General features: G+C 30.0%; 1 protein-coding gene across 1 annotated transcript; it reads right to left on the bottom strand.

Annotated features, from left to right (window-relative positions):
- LOC132718529 (uncharacterized) lies at nucleotides 1-21,424 on the bottom strand. Its single transcript, XM_060702243.1, has 4 exons — nucleotides 20,986-21,424; nucleotides 13,451-13,492; nucleotides 5,044-5,279; nucleotides 1-1,310 (listed from the first exon to the last, which is right to left on the bottom strand). The coding sequence occupies exons 1-4, from the start codon at nucleotides 21,059-21,061 to the stop codon at nucleotides 1,251-1,253; spliced, it is 414 nt and encodes a 137-aa protein (XP_060558226.1). The 5' UTR covers nucleotides 21,062-21,424; the 3' UTR covers nucleotides 1-1,250.
- Between the last annotated feature and the right edge of the window lie 482 nt (nucleotides 21,425-21,906).

The following is a 21,906-nucleotide window of genomic DNA, read 5'->3' as shown; positions in this document are numbered from 1 at the left end:
TTTCTTTGTATCTATTTATTTCACTTTTTGCTAAATGAGGTTTAGAAACAAATTTAAACATATCAGATAAAAATAGTTCTTTAAAACGTAGCTGCTTTGTTGACATCTCTTATAAATATGTCTTAAAAAGTTAAAAGAGTTAAAATATAAATGACGCAATTGCTTTAAAGACTGCAATTTCAATGAAATCTTTTTTAATAATAATAAAAAAGAATCAAAGATAAAAAAAATATTACCATTAAGATTTTTCATATAAACTCATCAGATAACAATTTGATGGGTTTATACATAGAGACAATCCATGAAATCTCTTATTCTTTGCAGTGATGTTCAAACAAATGTGAATTGTTTTAATGAGTAAGCAAACATCGTGGTGTGGATGTGTGGATAGAACTTGTCCATGTTTTCTTGTAAAGTCATTCTCATCAACGCGCGTCATTCAGACGGATGGTTTTATTGATAAGACAACATAAACAATCATGTACATTATAGATATCAGAGCCATTTCTTTGAAGACATATTCTTATGAAATAAAAGAAAATAAATAACCAATGTATTGTCTTATTGTCTGAATGTCAGCTCTTTTAAAATTAATTTTTCACAAGTTTTCTTGAAATTGTACGTTTTTGCAATAAAAATTACAAATGTGTCTATAAACATATTTTTTGAGGTATTCTTTTAAATATACCAGCATCTATAAAAGCATCATGATATTTATGTTATTTAAAAAGGTCATGACTTTATTACGTATATTTTTTCTTCTGGTTTATCTGGAAAAAGGCCGGATAATCAAGGATCAAGCATGTTTATAACATATTTAACAGTTTCGATTCAATAGTAAGTGTGATACCAACATCTTATTTATACACGTATATAAAAAAACATCTATATACATGTATATCAACATCTTTATACATGTATAAGATGATTTTCCATATTGCAGTTCATGTATATCCTTAGAATATAGCGTTTCAAAATTGTAGAATTAAAAGAAATTTCATTTTATATTTGATATCACACAAAAACACTCAATTCAATTATTAAACAATGATCACATTCTTGTTTTAAATTGCTTGCTTCCCGTTAATATAGTTTTGTTTTTAGGTTAAGAAAACATTTCTGTTTTTTTTTCTTCAAAGAATAGATAAACGGAAAATGAAAAAAAGAGGATTTTCTGCCGTTCTTTAATGTTCATTTTAATGCACCTTTATATGTGCTGCAAATGATGTAGAACGAAATGCTCGTGCTTATCACTTGCGTCCGTAGTCAAATTCATCCGCCATTGATTCTCGGTAACGCTTCCTCAGTAACTGAAAATAAAAACAGGAAATTATGAAAACAAAGTATTTAATCGAGTTAGTTCATATATTGTACGTTATTAACATTTAAAGTGATGTCAAGGTTGTATATTTCTGATCGCTCAAGTTTTATTATCCCTTTTTAAGATACGCTATAATGTGTTTAAATGCTTATGAATTAATACACGTATAGAAATGAAAAGATAAAATACAAAATTAGAAAAATAAAGTTCACAAGCCTATAGACCTTTACCCAACTTAATATCTTAAATGGGCATGTGCGTCTTTCAATTTTGACAAGACCATTCATCAGTTTTAATACATGCAAGTACTGATTTAATAGCGATCAGTACATATCTTGATCAGACGACACAGAGGTCCGGCTTATCTTGGCCTGCACTGGTCGCAATGGTATATTGAGTTGCCACCAGCAGGACAAGGGTAAATTGTGCAGTTATACACCATGCTTGTTAATGTGCAGTTATACACCATGCTTGTTAATAATTTAGTTCCAGTCTAATATATTCAAGATATGCTAACATTTACTTTCAGTATTTATCATCATTTTCTAAATCCTTTTATTGAGGAAGTTAAGCTTAATATATGTGCATTGTTTTGACAAGTTAAAGTTTTTTATTTTATTAATTAATTAATTAATTTATTTATTTATTATTATTATTATTATTATTATTATTATTATTATTATTAGTTGTGTGAATTAAACCGTCTATATCCAGCTTGAGTATAAATATTCTCGTACTGGTGCCAACGGATTTTCTCATGCAAACATTGTTTTCTACTTTTTTTTCTCAGAAATTTTCCAAAGTAATTTAATTCATCGTTTTATTTTCTCGCAAAGAGCTAATATTTCTGCCATTTAAATAAAAATGTTCATAGTTTTAAATCGATATATCGGAATACGAGAATATGAAAATCTTAATCTATTTTCTTCTCTTGGTTATTCAAGTGAAGCCTAGAGCACATCATGATAAAGACATCTTCGGCTTTCTTATTTATCGTTTTATAAAAGTTAATCTTCAGTACAATGAACTACTGTAGAATTAATTATAAGGGATTGTTTCAATATATTTCTGTATAGTGTAATAGTTTCTTTGCCTTTCGCAGACTGCGCATGCGCCGGGTAATATACTTTTCGGGCAGGGCACATAACGACAAATGACGTCATTTTGTTGATATAACAATACTTGTATACGCGAAACGTGTTGACCTTGTGGTAAAATTGTTGTTTCTCAATCTAGAATTCGTGAATTCGAGCCCTACTTGAGCCACGACAATGATTCCTATGACACTATTACATGTATTGGGAAAAATGACGCGAAAAAAGATGGAAAATTGTACAATCAAGAGCTGCTAGCTAAACAAATATGTTTACAATTTACAAAAATTCTTACAGTTATAATAGTGCCTAACTTCTGAAAAGCTTATTCTTTTGTGTATGTACTTAAATACGCAATCTATAGTGTTATTACAAAGCACAGAGGATACTACAAAGATCTTAATCTAATATAAATACCAGTTACTTAATTACTAAATTAGCTCATCATCTTAAATTCTTTGAAAATAGATTATGTCTGTATACTCTACTCTTTAGATGTATTTGGTTTTATATCAGAAGTAATTTCCATTCTAGCTCCCCCAAGTATACTAATGTCAAGATATCCATTATCTTTTCTCGAATTATTAAGCAGATATGGATTATAAAAATGGTATTTAGGAAATTGGAATCACATGAGAAAATCACGTGACTTGCACACAGAGAGCAATTTGTCAAACGGCACATAGGCTCTTGAAATTTGTTATATACAATGTTCGATAAAGGGATTTCTGTCATTATATATTTGTCCATAAATGCACATAATCGTATAAGCAATCCCAATAGGCGAAAATAAAATGGCAGTCTCTGAAAATTATTACTTTTATAATTTTCTCTTTATTCCCTCTACAACAATGAAATGAAAGAGACAAAATTAATGTAGACTTTTTCATAAGGTAAGGTCAGTTTAGAATATATTAAAGCTACATTTATTTGAAATACAGTATAATGTAATGCGCACTATGAAGAACGTGTCTAGGCCTAAAGTGAGATAAGATAATATCTAGCGATATAGACCGATGTACTTTAACGACATGATGATCCGATCCAATTCTAATACAACGTACGATAGGAAAACACAAATTATTCGAAGTAACTGTCAAAACACAGTCGATAGGGACCGGCTTTATTATACAGACAACAGTAAAATAGACGGACACTCGACGAGAAAAGATAAAAAGACGATAAGGGACGACACGAACAATAATGCACGGAATGTCAGTGAGGATTTAAGCGTTATATTTCATTTCACCTTAAAATACTGAATTTTATTTATCGGATTAAAAAAAAGATATTTAAAGCACCTTCATACAGAACTTTACTTCGCTGTAGATACACTAAGTCTAGACGCGATAATTTGACTAATATTGGGGAATAAGACTTAAATAAGCAGCTAATAAATTTTGATAAAATATTTGGAGACAAAACAAGTATCATCATGATACATTCTAGTTGAAATCCTAAGCAATTTAGGGTGAACTAATCCGATAGCTAGACATATAGATACATTATTGAAACAATATTAGACATAGAATACATTACACTGTAACATACTGTCGAATTTGTAAAATAGATGTACCCAGTTTGGAGATTGTAGCAGTACATTTGAAGTGCAAGTGAGTTTAATATCAAAATTCGAAATTTAAGCTGGAAAAGGTATCAAGCCTGGTAAGACAGCATACATATTCGAGCTGTCCTACCATTATACTGGTGGCAAAGGTTAATAATTTTCGGATATGGCAGATTAAATTTTATTATATTTATACAATAATGAAAAGTGGAATCTCTAAAGAAAAAATAGAGAAAATATGAATCCATAAAGAAAGCCCTGAACGGCAAAATTGAAAATGTTGCAGACCTGGTTTGATTGAGCCGTGACGGTAGTTGTAATTGCAAGCTACCGTCCACAACCCTACTCCTAACACCGCCTTAAGCAGAATTCAACATTTAACACGAACTGTTAAAGTCATTTTCATTCAGTAATAAGTCTAGCACAGGAGCAAATTGTATTTTTACAATAAACAAACAACGTGAAGTTAGTTATACTTTAAATGGAAAACAAATTTATTATAAAAAGCAGCTTGAAACTTAAAATGGATAACAAATAACTATGAAACCACAGCTTGAAACTTTAAATGAAACGGAAAAGAAATGCATGGCGAACATAAGCAAACAATACAATAAATGTAAAATAGATATCAAGCAGGGACAAAATGTACTTTTAATAAATAACAAATAACGAACAGCGATAATATGATACTTTAAACGAAGAACACCTAGCTGGTAGCATCAAAGTGTATTTTTGAATGAAAAACGAACATCGTAGTAACATGAAACTTTAAACGAAGAACAAATAGCGAGCAATAGCAAATAGGTTATTAAGAAAATGACAGCAAAAACCAGCCGCATCAATAGAAACGTATACGGATGTTTTTAAACTCAAATTCCTTTTTTAAATGTTAAATCTGCTTAAGACGGTGCTAGTGGAGGGGGGCATATACAGTAGCTTGCGCGTGCCACCACTGTCTGTGAACAGGCACCATCACACCACCATCAATCAGAGTCTGTAACATTTTGGGCGTTCCAAAAAACATTTATTTGACAAATTATATTTTACAAATATTTGCTTACCAATTCTCCAAGCAATGTTTTAACTTTTTCTATATCTTGATCTCTATTGAATGATGCGGGGACGTCGGGATATAAACTGTCTACGTCCTCTAACACAGGTACACTGTCAAATTGCGAATCTGATGCTAAATTTTGTGGTATTTTATCCGACAATAATAATTGACGTAAAATGTACTGTCTCTCTTTTAGCTTTGAATCTGTGTCTATTTCTGGGGGTCCTGATCTTTTACCGTTCCCTGAAAACATATATTAGAAAAAAGTGACATTCTGTTTTGTTTCCGATCTGAAAATATATATCAGAAAGAAGTGATATTTCTTTTGTTATTCGACCTTCTTTTACCGTTTCATGAACACTAATGCTACAAAAAAGTGACATTCTAATGTGTTTATTTCTGGTGTTCCCGATTGTAAAAACATATACATGTATATCTGAAAAAGTGACATTCCGAACCGGAACCGAAGCAGTGAGTTAAGAGCATTATTGTTTTAACTATAGGTTTAAGAATTCTTTCAACAAGTGCGTTATTGATGATTATGAAACTGACTACAAGACCGGGAATTATAAAAAACCCTGACATTTCTACAAAGTAATTTCTTGTACTAGTTTGGACAACATACGTAGAAAATGTTTCAAACTGCAAAACTTGTTTGATTAATATCGTTCAAACTCGTAACCTTTGATAAACCACTAAATATTTATTTAACTCCTTTATATATTTATGGAACGTTCACTGATTTGGAAAACAGTAACAGCATAGCGAATGCATTTTTAATTAAAATGTATCTTATATATCCATGATGTAAAGCTATACTGTACAAAATAAATCAAACTAAATGCCATTAACATAACACAGAATGACCTTCACCACATTTGGTGTGGATAACTATCAGTTAAAACAATCATTCACTTCTTAGACAACTTGTTTGAAATAAGCAATTTATCTCATTGATATAGCCTATCTCTCATTTGGTTGTTTTGGCAATTCCGAAGATAGCTAATAACCATTTACAAGGAGGATAGGGGGTATTTATCATCGTTAAAAACGTCAGATAATTTGCTTAGCTGTCTGTGAAGGTTTATTATCGTACTGTTTAAATGTCTTCACCCTTTGTCTCTGCAAAATGATGTTGGGGTAAGAAGAAAATTCAAGGTTTGATGTAAGAAAAAAGCTTAAAGCTGAAGTTTGAGACTTTAGATTAACCATTTTAAGGAAAAAAGTCATCTATGTTTAACATTCAATATGACACGAGTCTATGAAAAGAAGGAAATAGTATAATATGTAAATCCGTACTGTTTGTTTCTTATGAAGCATTCACAAAGAATAAAAGAAAATAAGTATAAAGAAAGAAAAAAACAACAAACACCAACAAAAAATTAAGAATCAGTTTAATCACTTCCTAGATGTGAAATGATAATCACACCCTAGATGTGAAATTAAATACCAATACCGTAATGATCATGACTTGGTTTATGATTATCTTCCATTTTAAAATAACTCTATACATTTTGAATATTATGCATATCATTTCTCAATATATTAAACAATATATTAAACCGTTCAAAAAAGATATTCGCTAAACAAATTGTTATGGGATTAAGCATTATTGTCAACTAATATTAACAAAGAAATTAAATACGATATTTTGCAAACGTAGAAAAATGGAATTTAAGTAAATGGTTCATTAGATATGTTACAATTACGAGAAGTGTAAATTCAAAATTTTACCATTTCATGTTAAATGTTGAATACTACTTAAGTCGATGCTAGAGGGCGTGGACGGTAACTTGCACTTTCCATTACCGTTTATGAACAGGCTTAATCAAACCAAGCCTGCAACATTTTCAATAATGCCGTTTCCTTAGGGATCCTTTATTTCTTTCTATTTTATTTTTTCTTTCTTATTTCTTATAAGCGTCTAATTGTCAATGAACAAAAAGTAGGGAAAAGACTGAATCTATTCAGTTGCAAAACATAGGAACTCACAATAAAAATGACTGAGCTATATGATGATGTAGCAGACTTCTGGGTGACTAGATTACAGAAATATTTCGCCAAAACCTACTTATTGAAATAACATTACAAAAATCACCGTAAATAATTTTGACCCATGTCATTGTATGTATGTCCAAAAAGAATTTATTTTATTGCAGTTACTTCAAAAAAGATAACCAAAACATTACGGTTCATAAAATATTTAGGAATACATAATATGCCCCAATTAATATAATATATACCAATGGAGAAGTTTTATTGTGACTTAATCTGGACAGAAATTTGGAAACGCAGTTTTAGTTGTTTTCTTTTATAGTTTGTTTTTTGTACAACGTAAGTTTTTGTACTTGCATGTGCATATTCAGTTTATGTAAGTAATGGAACTAAATTTATAATTAAGCTATAATTATAAGAAAAAAGAAAAACAACCCCCAAAACACCTTAATATGAATATAATTATAATACCCTCTGTTATGTATTTTAATTGAAAGCTTAACATATTCAGATATGCTTGAACCTAAGTTATCATTTCTTTTTTGGAATGACAGTGACCCCTGTTTATCTAAAACTGCACAGACGAACGAGAGACAGAAAAAGAAGAATAGAAAAAGAAAGAAGAAGATAACAAACACGCCATCAAGAGAATGGTCATTATTGTATTTCAAATACATTTGTATAAAAGGCAATTTAGGGCCACTGTAATTTGTCTGTGTAATCTACATACTGTTCATTACCTAAACAAATAGATCTTCTCCTATCTCGTCATATAATCGTGATGTGAAAAAACATCAATCTCTTCAAACAGATAGTTTTCCAATTAAATATTTCCATCAATCATTTTAAAATTGCTAAGATGTACCAATGTTGTGTATTTTTAAAATACTAGATGCGTAAGAAAACGAATTCTTTACACTCATATCATTTTTCTTTTAATTTCAAATTAATAATTCAATTTCTGTTTTACGATCCCTTCAAATTTTAGAAGCAAATTTGAAAATATCCATATAAATTTGGTTCTAGCTTTTTGTACAGAAGTGCGCGTGATAAAACATTAAATTGAATTGTGTTTTGTTGCAAGAACGGGAATCTAACCTAATGATTTTTAAATCTGCTTTTATAAACATTAAATACTATTATAATAATATTGAGCTTGTGAAATATTTGAATAATAATAAAATATGTTTTACTAGAAAGTAGAAGTGTTTTTTCTCTCAAAAAGTATGACATATGTTCATTTTTTCTACAATAGCATTTTACATAAACACTTGATGATAACTCAAATAAAAACATTATTCAATTACAAGTGTATGAGTAATAAAGTAACGCTATATATTGTTTTCAAAAATAAAATATAAATGAACAAACAAATTTTAAATCTCTACAAACAGGAAATAGAACGCATGTCATGATGCAGAACATATAAACAAACGCCTAAAACATTGATAAATCTAGCATTAGATTCTGAGAGCGATTACAAGATAAGATAAAAAAAAGTGTCACTTGAAATTTATAATTTTAGTTTTCTTTCTAATAAATAAAGAAAAGGAACAATTTAAATTATAAATCAACAATTACTTAAATAATCATCGTGAAATGACTGATATAAAACTAGAAAATGTTAATATTTCACCAGTGACCGATATCCGCCATTTTGTTTCTATGTAAACGAACTTCTCATATACTTACGGAAATGAGGCGCTTAAAGGGAAAAGTCGTTGACACCATATATAAAAATATTAAACATAGCGTGTCAGGCAATGAAAATTAAAGACATAAGTATACATGGCGTTTTTATAAATTCTTATATTACCCAATAGAATCACCACGACTTACTTGTAAAATGAAAAGGCTAAGAAAATTATGAAATATATTTTATAATTCGATTTTAACGATGTGCAATAATGTCTTTATTTTGAAAATGACACCAACACAGATCAGAAATATCAGATTCCTTATGCACGGTCTGTTCCTAAATTAGATTTGTTAAAAGTATCGATTAGATCTTTCAGTAAACAAGATATGATAATGTTGCCATTCAATGCGAAAAGAACAATTACAGTGAACTTTGGTTTACTTTACATTCAGATTTTTTTATATCAGTTACTATTTACACTTGCGGAGAACGATCAACTGATATATGTAAAGTGAATTAAACTGTTGCCATATCCTGAATCACGCTGGTATCTGCGATACCTGATAGACTGATCACAATAAAATCATTGTTATCTCCAGATGAAAAAGACAAAAGTTCTACATTTAGAAAATGAAAAAATAGTTTCCCGGCACGTCTATAGGGCTCGTTAATCGAGTTCTTTTACCTAAAGCTCAACGATTAGTCGCAATTTTGTTAACCAACTTACCATTGCAAAATTTTATAGAAACATATTTAACGACCAATATCAATTTTCTCGTATGTCAGACTTCAAAACGAAATGCTTTTCTTGTATCTAATTCCGAACAATTTATTGCTTCTATTATGCCAGTGTTTGTCATTCAGACATTACATCATAAGTGCAGTAGATCAGAAATCTATTTTGCTGTTCATCTACTTTTATTACAGAAAGGCTAATTTTTATACCATAAACAATATTGTCATTCGAAGTAAAAGATTTGATATCAGAGATAGGTACAGCCCTAATATCTCTGTCTTTATATTGCCATGGGTAATCAAATACAGACCTCGCTCATAATTTGATTTTCAAGAATTGGACAATCGCCTACAATGAACGTCAGAATGTCTAAATATTATTCTTTTAGATTATCCCCATACACTGTATCGTGAAGTAATGAATATTTGGGAGTGTAACAGAAGATCAAGGGACCAATTGATCTTTATTTTGATAGATTGAGGATTCAAAAATTACTGTTTTACTACTAAACTTAATTCGCATCACAAATGTGCTCGAACGGAGGCTATCCTAGAAGCTTTAGTGTCTCATTCTCGTGTTATTTAATCCCGAATTGATAAAAACATCTTGTGTCACCTTACACAAAAACGAACACCCCTTCCCCGCAAAAAATATATATATTAATAATAAATAAAAAAATGGCAAAACTAAATTAATCCGAACTTTGATAAAGACACACGGATAATTGTTCCTACGTATCATACATAGATAGCAGTCAAAATACAAATTAAAAGCAAAAACAAAACATGAAACAGATCATAAGCGAAATAGTAATGTAATCATGCAGGAATATGGAAACAATTCGTACAAAGATTGCAGTATTTATATAAGGTGTCTCAAAATAACTTAATAAATTATAAACAATCCAATTCCTGCATTAAAATAATGGCCTGGATTTTCAATAGCGCACATATACTTAAAAAACCAACACTAAGATGCTTTTGCAAACGTAGAATATAGGCATTCATCATATTTCCTATTTTTAATGTCTCCAATTGTTTATGTTTTGTTTGAGACAGATATTTGGTCATAAAAATAAAGGTTTGTTATTTCATGTCAAGGTTATACTGAAAAAAATGATACAAATAAGATACATTTTGTATTGTATATCAATCAAAGTGAGGGTCAAAGTTCAATTCGATCCTAATATCTCCAGACATCAATACCGAAATGAAATTAAAACGAGCGTGAATGGAGGAGTTCTGACGCCTGTACTGTCTATGGTATAACGATTGAGCGGCGGCTGAAACAACGGTATAGATTGTCTGTCTAAAACAATGATAGTGAACATGAAGAGAGCAAATCCAGACCGTTTGAAGTATAAACAATATATAGATTTGCATCATAGTATAATTTGACACTGAATGGGTGATGGGCTGATCAGGAGTACGCCTGTTTAATCTGAGAAGTTAATAGCTAGACCTCTATTGCATAAACAAAACATTATCGTTATCAGCAGAAACAATCAACTGGTCGAATATAAGATGAATCAATGCCCAAATTTGTCAGATAAAATGATTTAATGCTGGCCCATAGACAACGTTATGAAATATCATTTTGATCGATTCAGTTTAGACAGGCACGTCTGTAGAAAGACATTCTAATTTAGATACTGCATTAGTTTTTGGACATAAAGTAATAGATCTTACAAAAATAATCTGCATTAAACGATCATAAATACTCTGTAACGCTGTATTGATAAAAGTTCAAAGTTCATTATTTTGCAAAAAGGCTTAGACAACCTATTCAATTATATGAATGTATATATTGTTTTGACAAGACTGGATGCCTTGATGAAGATTTCAATGTGAATGGTATTGATATATCTTTAGTAGAAACACAATCCTTTATTTGCAAAACAAGCAAAATGACCTAAAGACGAGATTCTTATGCAAAGATCTAAGTCATTCGTTGCAGAAATATATGGATACAGAAAATTAAAATAGCCATTTGAAATTTTGATAGAAATATTTGAAGTGCATAGGTTCAAAGAACTGAAAGCAATTATAAAATATTTGCCCTCGGTTGTCTATTTTTCTTTTGATTCTCGCAGTGAGTATTAGAACGCAAGCAAAATCTCTCCATATTGAGACAATAGGAAAACGATTCTAACATGTTCTATTTTTAAACCATCAACAAAGTTTAGTAAACCTCTTTTTAAAGTTGTTACACGATGCCATGTCATAAATGTGCTACACGTGTGTTTTTTTTAAATTAATTAAACACATAACACATTTTCAAACTCTTTTTATCAAAATTCAATACAACTCAGATTTACTTATTTTCATTGAAATAATATTGTCATAAATTATTTATTTGAAATTACACACAACATTGTTAGCAAAATGAGATAAAAAATGGAATATGTATTATCAAATTAAAGTGATTTTAATATAATTATGTGTGTTTGTAAAATATTGTCTTAACTTAAATCTAATCTTGTGGCTGGTGACATTACCAGCAAAGAACTAGTGTATTTTAATTATAATTCTGAGATTTCTTCTGTTGAAGTTCTGGTAATATATCTTAACAATATTTAATATGGGAATAACACATTTGTACAAAAAAATTATATCCAATTATTTTAAATTCCTTTTAGGTAAATACAATTTCTTTTTGTACAACGTTTCTACGTAGACTGTATATAAAATGAAAAAAACTTATCAGGCGTTATTATTTACGGGCTATTTAAGGTTTGTAAATTGTTTCTTATATTTGTATTTAGAAACAGCAAATAATTTTTACTAAATGCATTACAATTACACGGATCGTTTGAATATAACCTAATTCAATTGTTATAAAATACTGATTCCTGTTTTCGTATGTCAAAATAACCATCGAAAGTACTAAACCTCTCATTATTTACAATTACCGTTTGTTAATGTCGTCATCGGCGGTCTGTTAAATCTCAGATCAAAGAGGTTTATGGGGAATTTGCAATGAAAAGAATAGAACATTACCGGCGATTCTTTAATTTGTTTTTCACTATTGGAAGCTTAAACAGGCCGCATCATTTAACCTTTTTTATTCATATATACTGACACACCTTGTTCTTTAAGGTCTATTACATCAGGTTAATCTTTTCACTAATTAATACAAGCTTAGATATGACTTAGTATTTTTCTGATTGACCGAACTGTACCTATATATTTCAGATCCATTAGTCAGGGTGAAAGACGTGGAAACTACTCCTATAGGAATATTGAGACACGGGTTTATTGGTGTTAACTCAGCGTGTGCTTGTTTCAGGCCGGATATTATAGAAATACAACCTTAGGCGAGTCAAGATTACCGATATGAAAGATGTGGGTAGGGAAATCAATAGATCATGAACATTTTGTTTTAACCGATCCTTGTATAGCAAAATGTTATTTGAAAACTAATATAGACTCAAGGAACGTTCCGGTGCAATAGTTTGATTCGAAAGGTACAAATGTTATATGTATACTCATTTAATTATTCTGTTCTACTAAACAAAATGTGATTTTGGTTTAATCTATAAAGACTATGAGAAGTTTGAACATAACGAATCCTTGGAGAAGAATTCTTAATTCTTAACCTGCTGAATTTGTGTTGTAAATTTGCTTTTTCTTTGTATTTGGAGCTTGTAAGACTGCACGGACATGCATGTATGCCTGACTCTACTCTTTACTGATGGGAATGGCTAATCACTTTTGTGTCAGCAGGTTAAGGATTAAATATATTGTTTCTTTTTTTATTTGCTGATTTTGTGTATAACATAAAAGTATTTTGTCTGTTGCCAGTACGAATCACTGAATAAGATAGACTACGCCAAAACATTACATTCTTTACCTTTAACAATGGGACATAATATAAGAAAAGGATTTAAGAAAATTATCGCAAACAGACAAATAATTAATGAAATCCAATATACAATGGTTAATATTTTCAATACTAGAATCACAGCCTTGATTTAAGCATATTTAGTTTTCAAATCACAAGACTACATTACGCCATAAAATTTACAAAATTTTAAACACATACCTCCATAGCAAGCATGTATTGCCCATCGTCCTGAGCATTTACCTGAAATATGAAAAAGATATATATAATAAATGATGTGAGTTTTATTTCTGTAATAAAACTGATACTTTTAACAAGCACGCTTTTATATAAGAATACGTTGAGATTCAGACTAGATTGAAATAATTGTCACCATCAGAGCGATGAAATACTCCTAAAATGTATAAACATATCAGTATTCCAAATAATTTTTTATCTGGTGTGTATACATTTAAGTTAATATGTAATCATTTCAATTACTATATACCATAGATAAAAATTGAAAACGGCTTCTTTATTAATTTTATTGAAATTTAAAGCAGTTTCTTCTTGTGACCAGTTCAAAACATAGCAATTTATTTTCTTTTCTGTTATTATTTCTACATGGTTCTTTCTCTCGGAAAACGCTTATTAAAATGTACATGTAAATTGATATGTTTCTAATGATGTGCCTATGACACGGTGATTTAGTTAAGACAAATATATCTACTTTTAGGGTTAAAAGTTCAGTTTCATATTTATAAAAGTATATAGAATCACATTGTTTATGTTTTGGAACGACGACAGTATCATATTAATGTAAATAATTATCGCTGAATAAAAGACAAGTCTTCATAACTCATTTTAGAGGACAATATACATGTACAAGATAAACAGTCTAAAAGAGTCATCTCAAGTTCTTGTGATTGATTTCATCAAAATGATATATTATAAAACAACATGTTTCTCTAATGGTATGATATGGTAGTTTTTGAGATAATTGTTTGATCAGTCAACATAAAAAAGATTGTTGACTCTTTGAGCGTTAAGTCAAAATATGACAAAACATAATGTTTTAAAAGAATATGTATTCTTTAACAAAATGTTCATAAAGCAAAGCCTACTACAATTTCCCGTCGCCCAGGGCGCCCAGAGGGACATCAAGAAGGAATAATGGGGGATAGAGTGGGCTCTAATGTAGGATGAGGAAGAGGAGGAGGAGGGGAAGGAGGAGGGAGACAATAAAAAATCATAAAATTAATAAATAACGATCCATCAATATAGTCCTGATCATTTTTCATCCATGATTTGAAATTTGTCAAATAATCATCTAAGTATGTACTTATAGTTATCGCAGCAGGATTTGCTTGTCATATTCTATAAGCATTTACAAAGCACTCGCCCGAGACGACCAGAGCCGGCGAGGGAAATATCATAATGTCTTTGTCAAAACGAGTTAGTGCCAAGAACGAAAGGATAATTAAGTTAGTTCATCGTATAAAAGATAATTCTATAGCAGAACTGCTCGTCTTTCTAGATGTAAAATATCTACTATACCCTAAACGCCTTATTGCCATTTGATTATCACTTTTGGGATTTTGTGTCACAAAGAAAGAGTAATATTTACGCCAAAGTATTGAACCAATTTGTAGTATTCCTCACTTTGTGTCAACAAATATTAAATTGTTTATTTGATCCAAGAGAACTTTTGCCTGAACTGTAATTCTATGAGGAGAAATAAATATTTTAAACATATCAAAAGATAAGACTAACTGGTCAATTTCAATAATTAAAATCCTTATTATTTGATGTATTTGATAAATGTCAATGGACAGGAATGTGTTGGGGTTTCATTTTCATTGAGAAACAACACATTCATTTGCTATTACAGTTTCATCTTTATTGAAAAGTATTGTCTTATTTCTCGATAATATATGGCTGCTCCAGTAACAACACTTTTATTGTTTAGCTATTCATAACGGTATTTTTAACAATTCTTTAAAGACCATTCTGTACTTATATTTTTATAATCATATGCAAAATTTATACATCTACCAAACTGAGTTAGGAAATGATAAACAGTTATTGATATATCGCAGTTAGATTAATACACGTTTAACAAAAGCATCTACAATTAATTTTGTGTTTATCTTGTAAACATTTTGAACGATTAATTATTATGTAATAATAAGTCAGTCAAGTTTGCAGTCATTGCAAAGTCTCTTGAGAAGTGAATATCAATTAAATATGTCTAAAAATAAATAAGATTTTCCATTTAACATAACGTCATTCCCATGAGTGGTTTTGCAATGTAATAACATTTAACAGTTACATAATAGAAACAAGAATTGTATTACTTGAAATACCATTGGGAACGAAAGTCATGAGAATACGCGTCTTTATAAATTTCTATACGTTGCGTAGCTATCATTTTAGGAATAAAATAAAGATAACAGACATTTTTCACGATCTTTTAAGGCTAATTGCATCTTTAAAATAGATAAAAGTATCTTAACATATACAGATTGACAAGTCTTCGGGTTGAATATCGAAGTTCTACCAATACGTAACAAACAGTTTGTAATAGTTTCTGAAGGCTTTGTTGATATTTTCAGTTTAAAAATCTGTTTCCTGAATAAAAAAAATACAACGCTTAAGTAAGGTCGGTGTTTGTACTCAAGGTGCCCGCTCGAGCGGTGTGGCACTGCGGGCAAGTCTCCATCACCATTACAGCTGATAAGTCACCGTATGACCTTTACCGTGCCAGTGTGACTCAATTAATCCAACATAACAATTATATAAAACTTTACTAAACGCGCTCTAGAATTTTCCTCGAGATGATGTTTAGCCCTTAACGGCTCATTAACAAATATAGATGTCGGCAACGAATATGGAAAGAAACAGCGTTTATTGTTCCGTCTCACTAACTACCTTATTGAATTTTAATGTCCATGCAAACACAATCTTAATTGCTTTGTGAAGATATCGTATACCCATGGAGGGATAATTGCAGTAAAAAAAGTTAATCTAAATGGGAAAAAAGCAACAACACAAAACTAAAAAAGTATCAAAAATATATATACTGTAAAGAATATACGTTAAAACTGATTACAATTGAAGAAGAAAGTTAAAACTTTTTTTGCAATTTAATCAAACTATGACTTTTAATATACATATTTTTCAATCATAAGTACATTTATAATAAGAACAACATTAAAAAAAATAAGAGAAGCAATTTCACCACAATATCAAACACAATTTTTGTTTGCGTGCTAATGTAATACTCTAGAAACGTTAGCAAAACGGAGTCGCAAAATGCTCTTTCTGTCTTTAATGGCTGGAACCGACAGTGATTTGTATTTGCTGCTAAATCTATGCAGCCTGACCATGCCCTATATTGTTGAGAGCTCAATGTTTATATTTTGATAGACAAAATCTTAATGTCTTGATGGACAGTCATAAAGTCAAAACTTGGCATTACTATTGCTTAAAATTTTGCAGGTTACACCGCCGTGGCCAACTATCACAAACATACGCCTTCATACATTGTGCATGTGAATATGGTAGTAGTAAATATTATAGAATGCCTAGGATTCTTTTGCAAAGACTTTATGCACAGAAATACTTTGAATGTAATAATTATTATGCCTTCAAAGCACCCATTTTTGCAATAATATAAAGTCAGACACAAAGTTTGGAAAAATCATTGATTCAAAAGGAAAAATATAGTGAATGGCAATTCGCCAAATAGGTAATGTAATATGTTCTTCGGTGAAATGATATGCTGCAAAGATTTCACTTTGATCAAAATTTAATTATATTTAACTTTACTATTATTTAAAAGTTATTTATTACATGCTTTTCGGTGGTTTATAGAAATATATCAGTGATATAAAACTGGTAATTTCACTGTTTGAAACAGTGAAATTACCACTTTGATAATTTCACTGTTTTGAATTTAAGCCCCTTACGTTGTTTCAGTGAAATAACAGCGTGCACAGAACTGGGTACCAACTTAATGACGTGACGTCGTAAATGACGTCACGTTTTATTATTATTTGGCGCGCTTTTTATTCAGTATTAGGTTTAATGTCTTTTTAAAACGTTTCTTTGCATATAATAAAAAGAAAATTTGTTTAGTTTAGTGTAAGATCGAAATATATTTCACCTTGTGAACACCAAAAGTTCATATTTCACTCGTGGCTGCGCCACTCGTGAAATATACCTTTTGGTGCTCACTCGGTGAAATATATTCAGATCTTACACTGAACTAAACAAATATCCTCTATATATTATGTTATCGCTTCACGGTTACTGTCATTCACTTGGACTATGATTTTACAGACGCCACTTTAAAATATGGCCACTATATCGTGTCTATTTATTTCTTTTCCCAGGAGTGTCAATACTTGATTGTTTTTACCAATAGAACTGCCGTAGTTATACTGAAGATGTTCTAAATATGCAAAATTTTAATCTTCAGTAAAACCAGGCTTCAGAAATACCTACTTTTTTTTATTAAAATGCATCTTAAATTGACGTGGTATTACTTGTTAGGACAAACGGTTTTTTGCAGTATATAAAACATATATTATAGAAAAAATGTATACCACAAAGAACGCCCTAAATAACACATTTTAAGTGTTGCAGGCTCGATTTGAATGAGCATGTTTAAACCAGTTACTACATGATTTTATCATTTCTATTTTGTAGTACCAAATTTATTTTACATGACAGTCGTTCATTTGCTATCTGAGTAACCTATGGAATACCCACGTATTTATGTTGGAAATGTTTCCAATTACGTTGGTAAATTTTTACGCTATATAAATGTATACGTCACATTGATGTTAACTAATACACCAGTCATCGTTCAATTGATATTGAAATAAATTATTGTTTGCTCGAAAAAAATACAGTAGTTTACGGCTAATAAAGGAAATTACTAAATTTGACATCCATAATAAACAATTAAGCGAGCTTCATTTTTTGAATAATTTGTCAGCCAGCCTCACCATCTTACTGAAATGTGTACGAATGATTGATTTTCACGATAAAATGTGCATAATTTTATGGAAAAGACCGTAACGCTGCCGGAAATTGCTTTCAATTTTACGCATAAATCCCTGTTATTTTCACGACCTTACTTTAATGGACATGGCGTATTTAGTAAAAAGGTGTGCTGCGTATGGACACGTGTTGAATTGGTAATTAAACATTTTCATAAACCCATCACACCACAAATAGAAATATGTTATTTAAAAAATATGATTAATTATTATACGTCGCCAAATATGACGCATTTCATATATTTCGTTTCATATAATCAGCTTAATTGCAAAAGAAGTAAAGTCAGACAATGTACTGTTCAAAAATAATATCTGGTTGGCTTGTCGAAACATATAAAATTAGCTTATTCAGTTGTCGTCGATGTGAGTGTCTTAAATAGTTTATGACGAGGTATCGATCGTACTTTTGTTAATAGTGATACCTAATAACACCTTATATAATCTTAATACCCTGTTGAACTAGATTATAAATTAATTACAAAGACAGTGGTTCCATGTCTAATACGATTCTTTATTATTTTAATTAAAAAATAATGACACGCGACGTTCAAAACAAGTGAGAAAAAGTTAAATATTAGGTAAAACAGTCTCATTAATAACCGCACAAACTTTTGGGTAATTAACATAAGTGCGCAAGTGATAATTTAAAGCTAATATTTTATGGTAATATAAAATGTTAAAACCTAAGCGGTTAAAAAATGCGTTAACCTAATATTTGTAGAATTGCACCAAAATTTACCCATTTTCGCGAATTTTGAACACACTAGAGGATGATTGACGTCATCCGTGACGCCATCTACGTTGCCGCGATACAAAGGAACGTCAGTTTTTACTTGCATATATGTTGCTTTGTCAATTGACATTAAATGATTTATTTATATTCAATATTTAATTTTCTCAAAAGTTTGGGCCAAAATCGACCCAAAACGTACCTAGCCTTTTGTTCGGCGCTAGCAGCTGGAAAATTCAACAAAATTATAATGCCCTAGTTGTCTTTAGTGACTACATAAGTCTCGGAAATGAAAGATTGTTGCATGCAAGCGCCAGTCACTGTGGTCATAATTTGCAAATAATATGACTTTTATTGACTACACGCTACCAATTAAGAAGCTCCGTATTCTATAGCTCGACGTAAGCAGTAGAATGTTTTTATGGTTCTCTGTTTGCCCAATTGATATCAAAGTCGAGTTATATTGATAAATTGTATGGAAATTATGAAGAATTGGGTTCTTTATTACGACAATGATGCAAGTGAATTATTCATTATTATTCATTATGTCATATTTTGTCGTTACGATATTTGCAAATAATATATGAAAATACACGCATGAATCAAATAGATAAAACATCCTTAGACAATATATCTTATACAATATATTGTAACCATGTGAACATGATAGGAAATGTTATGAGTATTAGCCTAAAATACAATATGATACAGATTTTATAACATTTACTTTGTTTTTCTCACACATACAAATTAATATGCTTGATTTCAGTCCATGCACAAAATGAAATAAATTGTAAAATTATGTAACTGAAATTTCATTTATTATCCAAATGTTATTGTATTGACAAGGTATTGTAACAAGAGTATTAAAGCTTTTTTTCATCTTCTTTAAAACAAATAAGACCAATAATTGTTAATATAATTGAAAGATCGCAGTAAGTCGCACAATAAAAAAATACATGTTATAAACATTGTAATTGGAATACCAAAATTCCAAATGTTTTATGCTTAAAGAGAAATTTTCCTTTTACAATTCGATAAAATACATTTGCTTTCCAATAAAAAAAAATTATAAACTTCTTTTTTCTTGAGAAGTTGGCAAAAAATGTTTGAAAACATTCTTTATATCACTAAAAAATTAAGGTTTTGTCAATGTTTTTCAAAAATCGTAAACTTTAAATATCATTTTCAGAATATTTTATATTCATAGAGTCGACAAATAAATTCCAGATTTTAAATATTGATTGCATGTATATGTATTGTAAAGTGGCAAAATAAATATTACTTATTTGTTTTCTTAAAGGATGTTTTACAACGAGATTAAAACCAGTAAAATGATATGGTTCTCGAAAACTGTTATTTAAACATATAAAATTCATTGATGGATTTTCGTTGAATTTTTATTTAAAAATATTATCCAACATGACTCTTGGTTTTTCTTTATTTGATAATGTGGAGGCACAAACTCGTTATTTTCAGGAGTAATTTGTCCATTAGTTCTGCAAATTCCTTAACAGATTACTCCTTGCGCATTAATTTTATTCAACAATATGAAGGCGTGACTGGAATTTTTTAGTTGATGAACGAAGTAAACAGATAGTAAAAAGTAAAAAGAAAAAGAAAAAGAAAAAATCCAAAACAAGGATATTTTCTCCCACATGCCCGTCTTCAATTTTGCAGAAATATTTAACTCATATATGCTCAGCGTGGAAAGTAAAATAATCTTATTTGCTGAAAAACTAACAAAGTTACAATCATGCGACTATTTTCTGAACAAGCTTTTTGACTAAAGTAATAAAATCCGCAACAAGCAATTCTCATGAAGTATCAAGTTTTAGCAAAATTCAAGAACTAAATAGAGACACAATCGATTAAATGTTTGCATTAAATATATATAAAACTCATCGCAATTTTTTTCTTCATAAAGTAAGGACATAAAAAGTTGTTTTTATACATACCATAAACTGTTGTAAATGTACAGGATATGTATACACACACTGATACAGCAAGAAATGCGAACGTCGTCGACTGCATTTTTATAAAGAAAAAAATCACTACACTATAATATAAAAATAAAATATATTGATATCGTAATAATATTCCGAAACAAAGTCCAAACTCTTTCTTTTTTCAAGCGTTTACAATACGAAAAAGATCCAGAAATGAAAAAAAAATATCTTTAGTGTTAACTGTCGTCGATAATAATGAAGCTAAAGTCTATAAAGTAAAGCTATTTTATATATTTTCTGGCACTAAAGAAATATTATTCTATACACGTCACAATCTCGAGAACGAATCATAGTGTTCAACACCAGTTGATTATAAAACCCCCGCAGTTCGATACCAAGTGACTGTCACTAGTACTCGATAAGCTAAGTATCAGCTAGAAGTGTCAGTGAATATTAGACTCTCCCTTAACAAGCCAAGTCGGTTAATATCGCCAACCAATACAGATCATTGCCGATAAAACAAATAAAACTAACAAACAATTACCGATCATTTTTAATACAGATTTACGCTTGGTGTGTTCTGTAAAGATTAAAGTATTACAAAATAATAAAAAAACACATCAAATACGTATTCAACAGTGCTCATATTTTGTTTTTGAAATAGTCAATAAAGGATGGTTAATAAATTGTTTCATTTATAAAGATTGTTTGTCAAGAAATACAGTTATGATTAGCACCGGGAAAGGTGACGAGATCAAAGAATTAATTAAAGGGACGAATAGAGCAAAACTGGAAATATAAATTGAAATGCCTGAAAGAAATATACTCATTCGAACATATTTTCATTTGAATATCTGAAGAAAAAAAAACTAATTTCATAGTACAGAAATTCTGAAATGAACTCACAAAGAACATGATTTAGACAAAATA

The sequence above is a fragment of the Ruditapes philippinarum genome, unplaced genomic scaffold (assembly GCF_026571515.1).
Source record: "Ruditapes philippinarum isolate M1 unplaced genomic scaffold, ASM2657151v2 ctg1185_1_1_1_1, whole genome shotgun sequence".
Lineage (NCBI taxonomy): Eukaryota > Metazoa > Mollusca > Bivalvia > Venerida > Veneridae > Ruditapes > Ruditapes philippinarum.
This window is presented reverse-complemented; position numbering and strand designations above follow the sequence as displayed.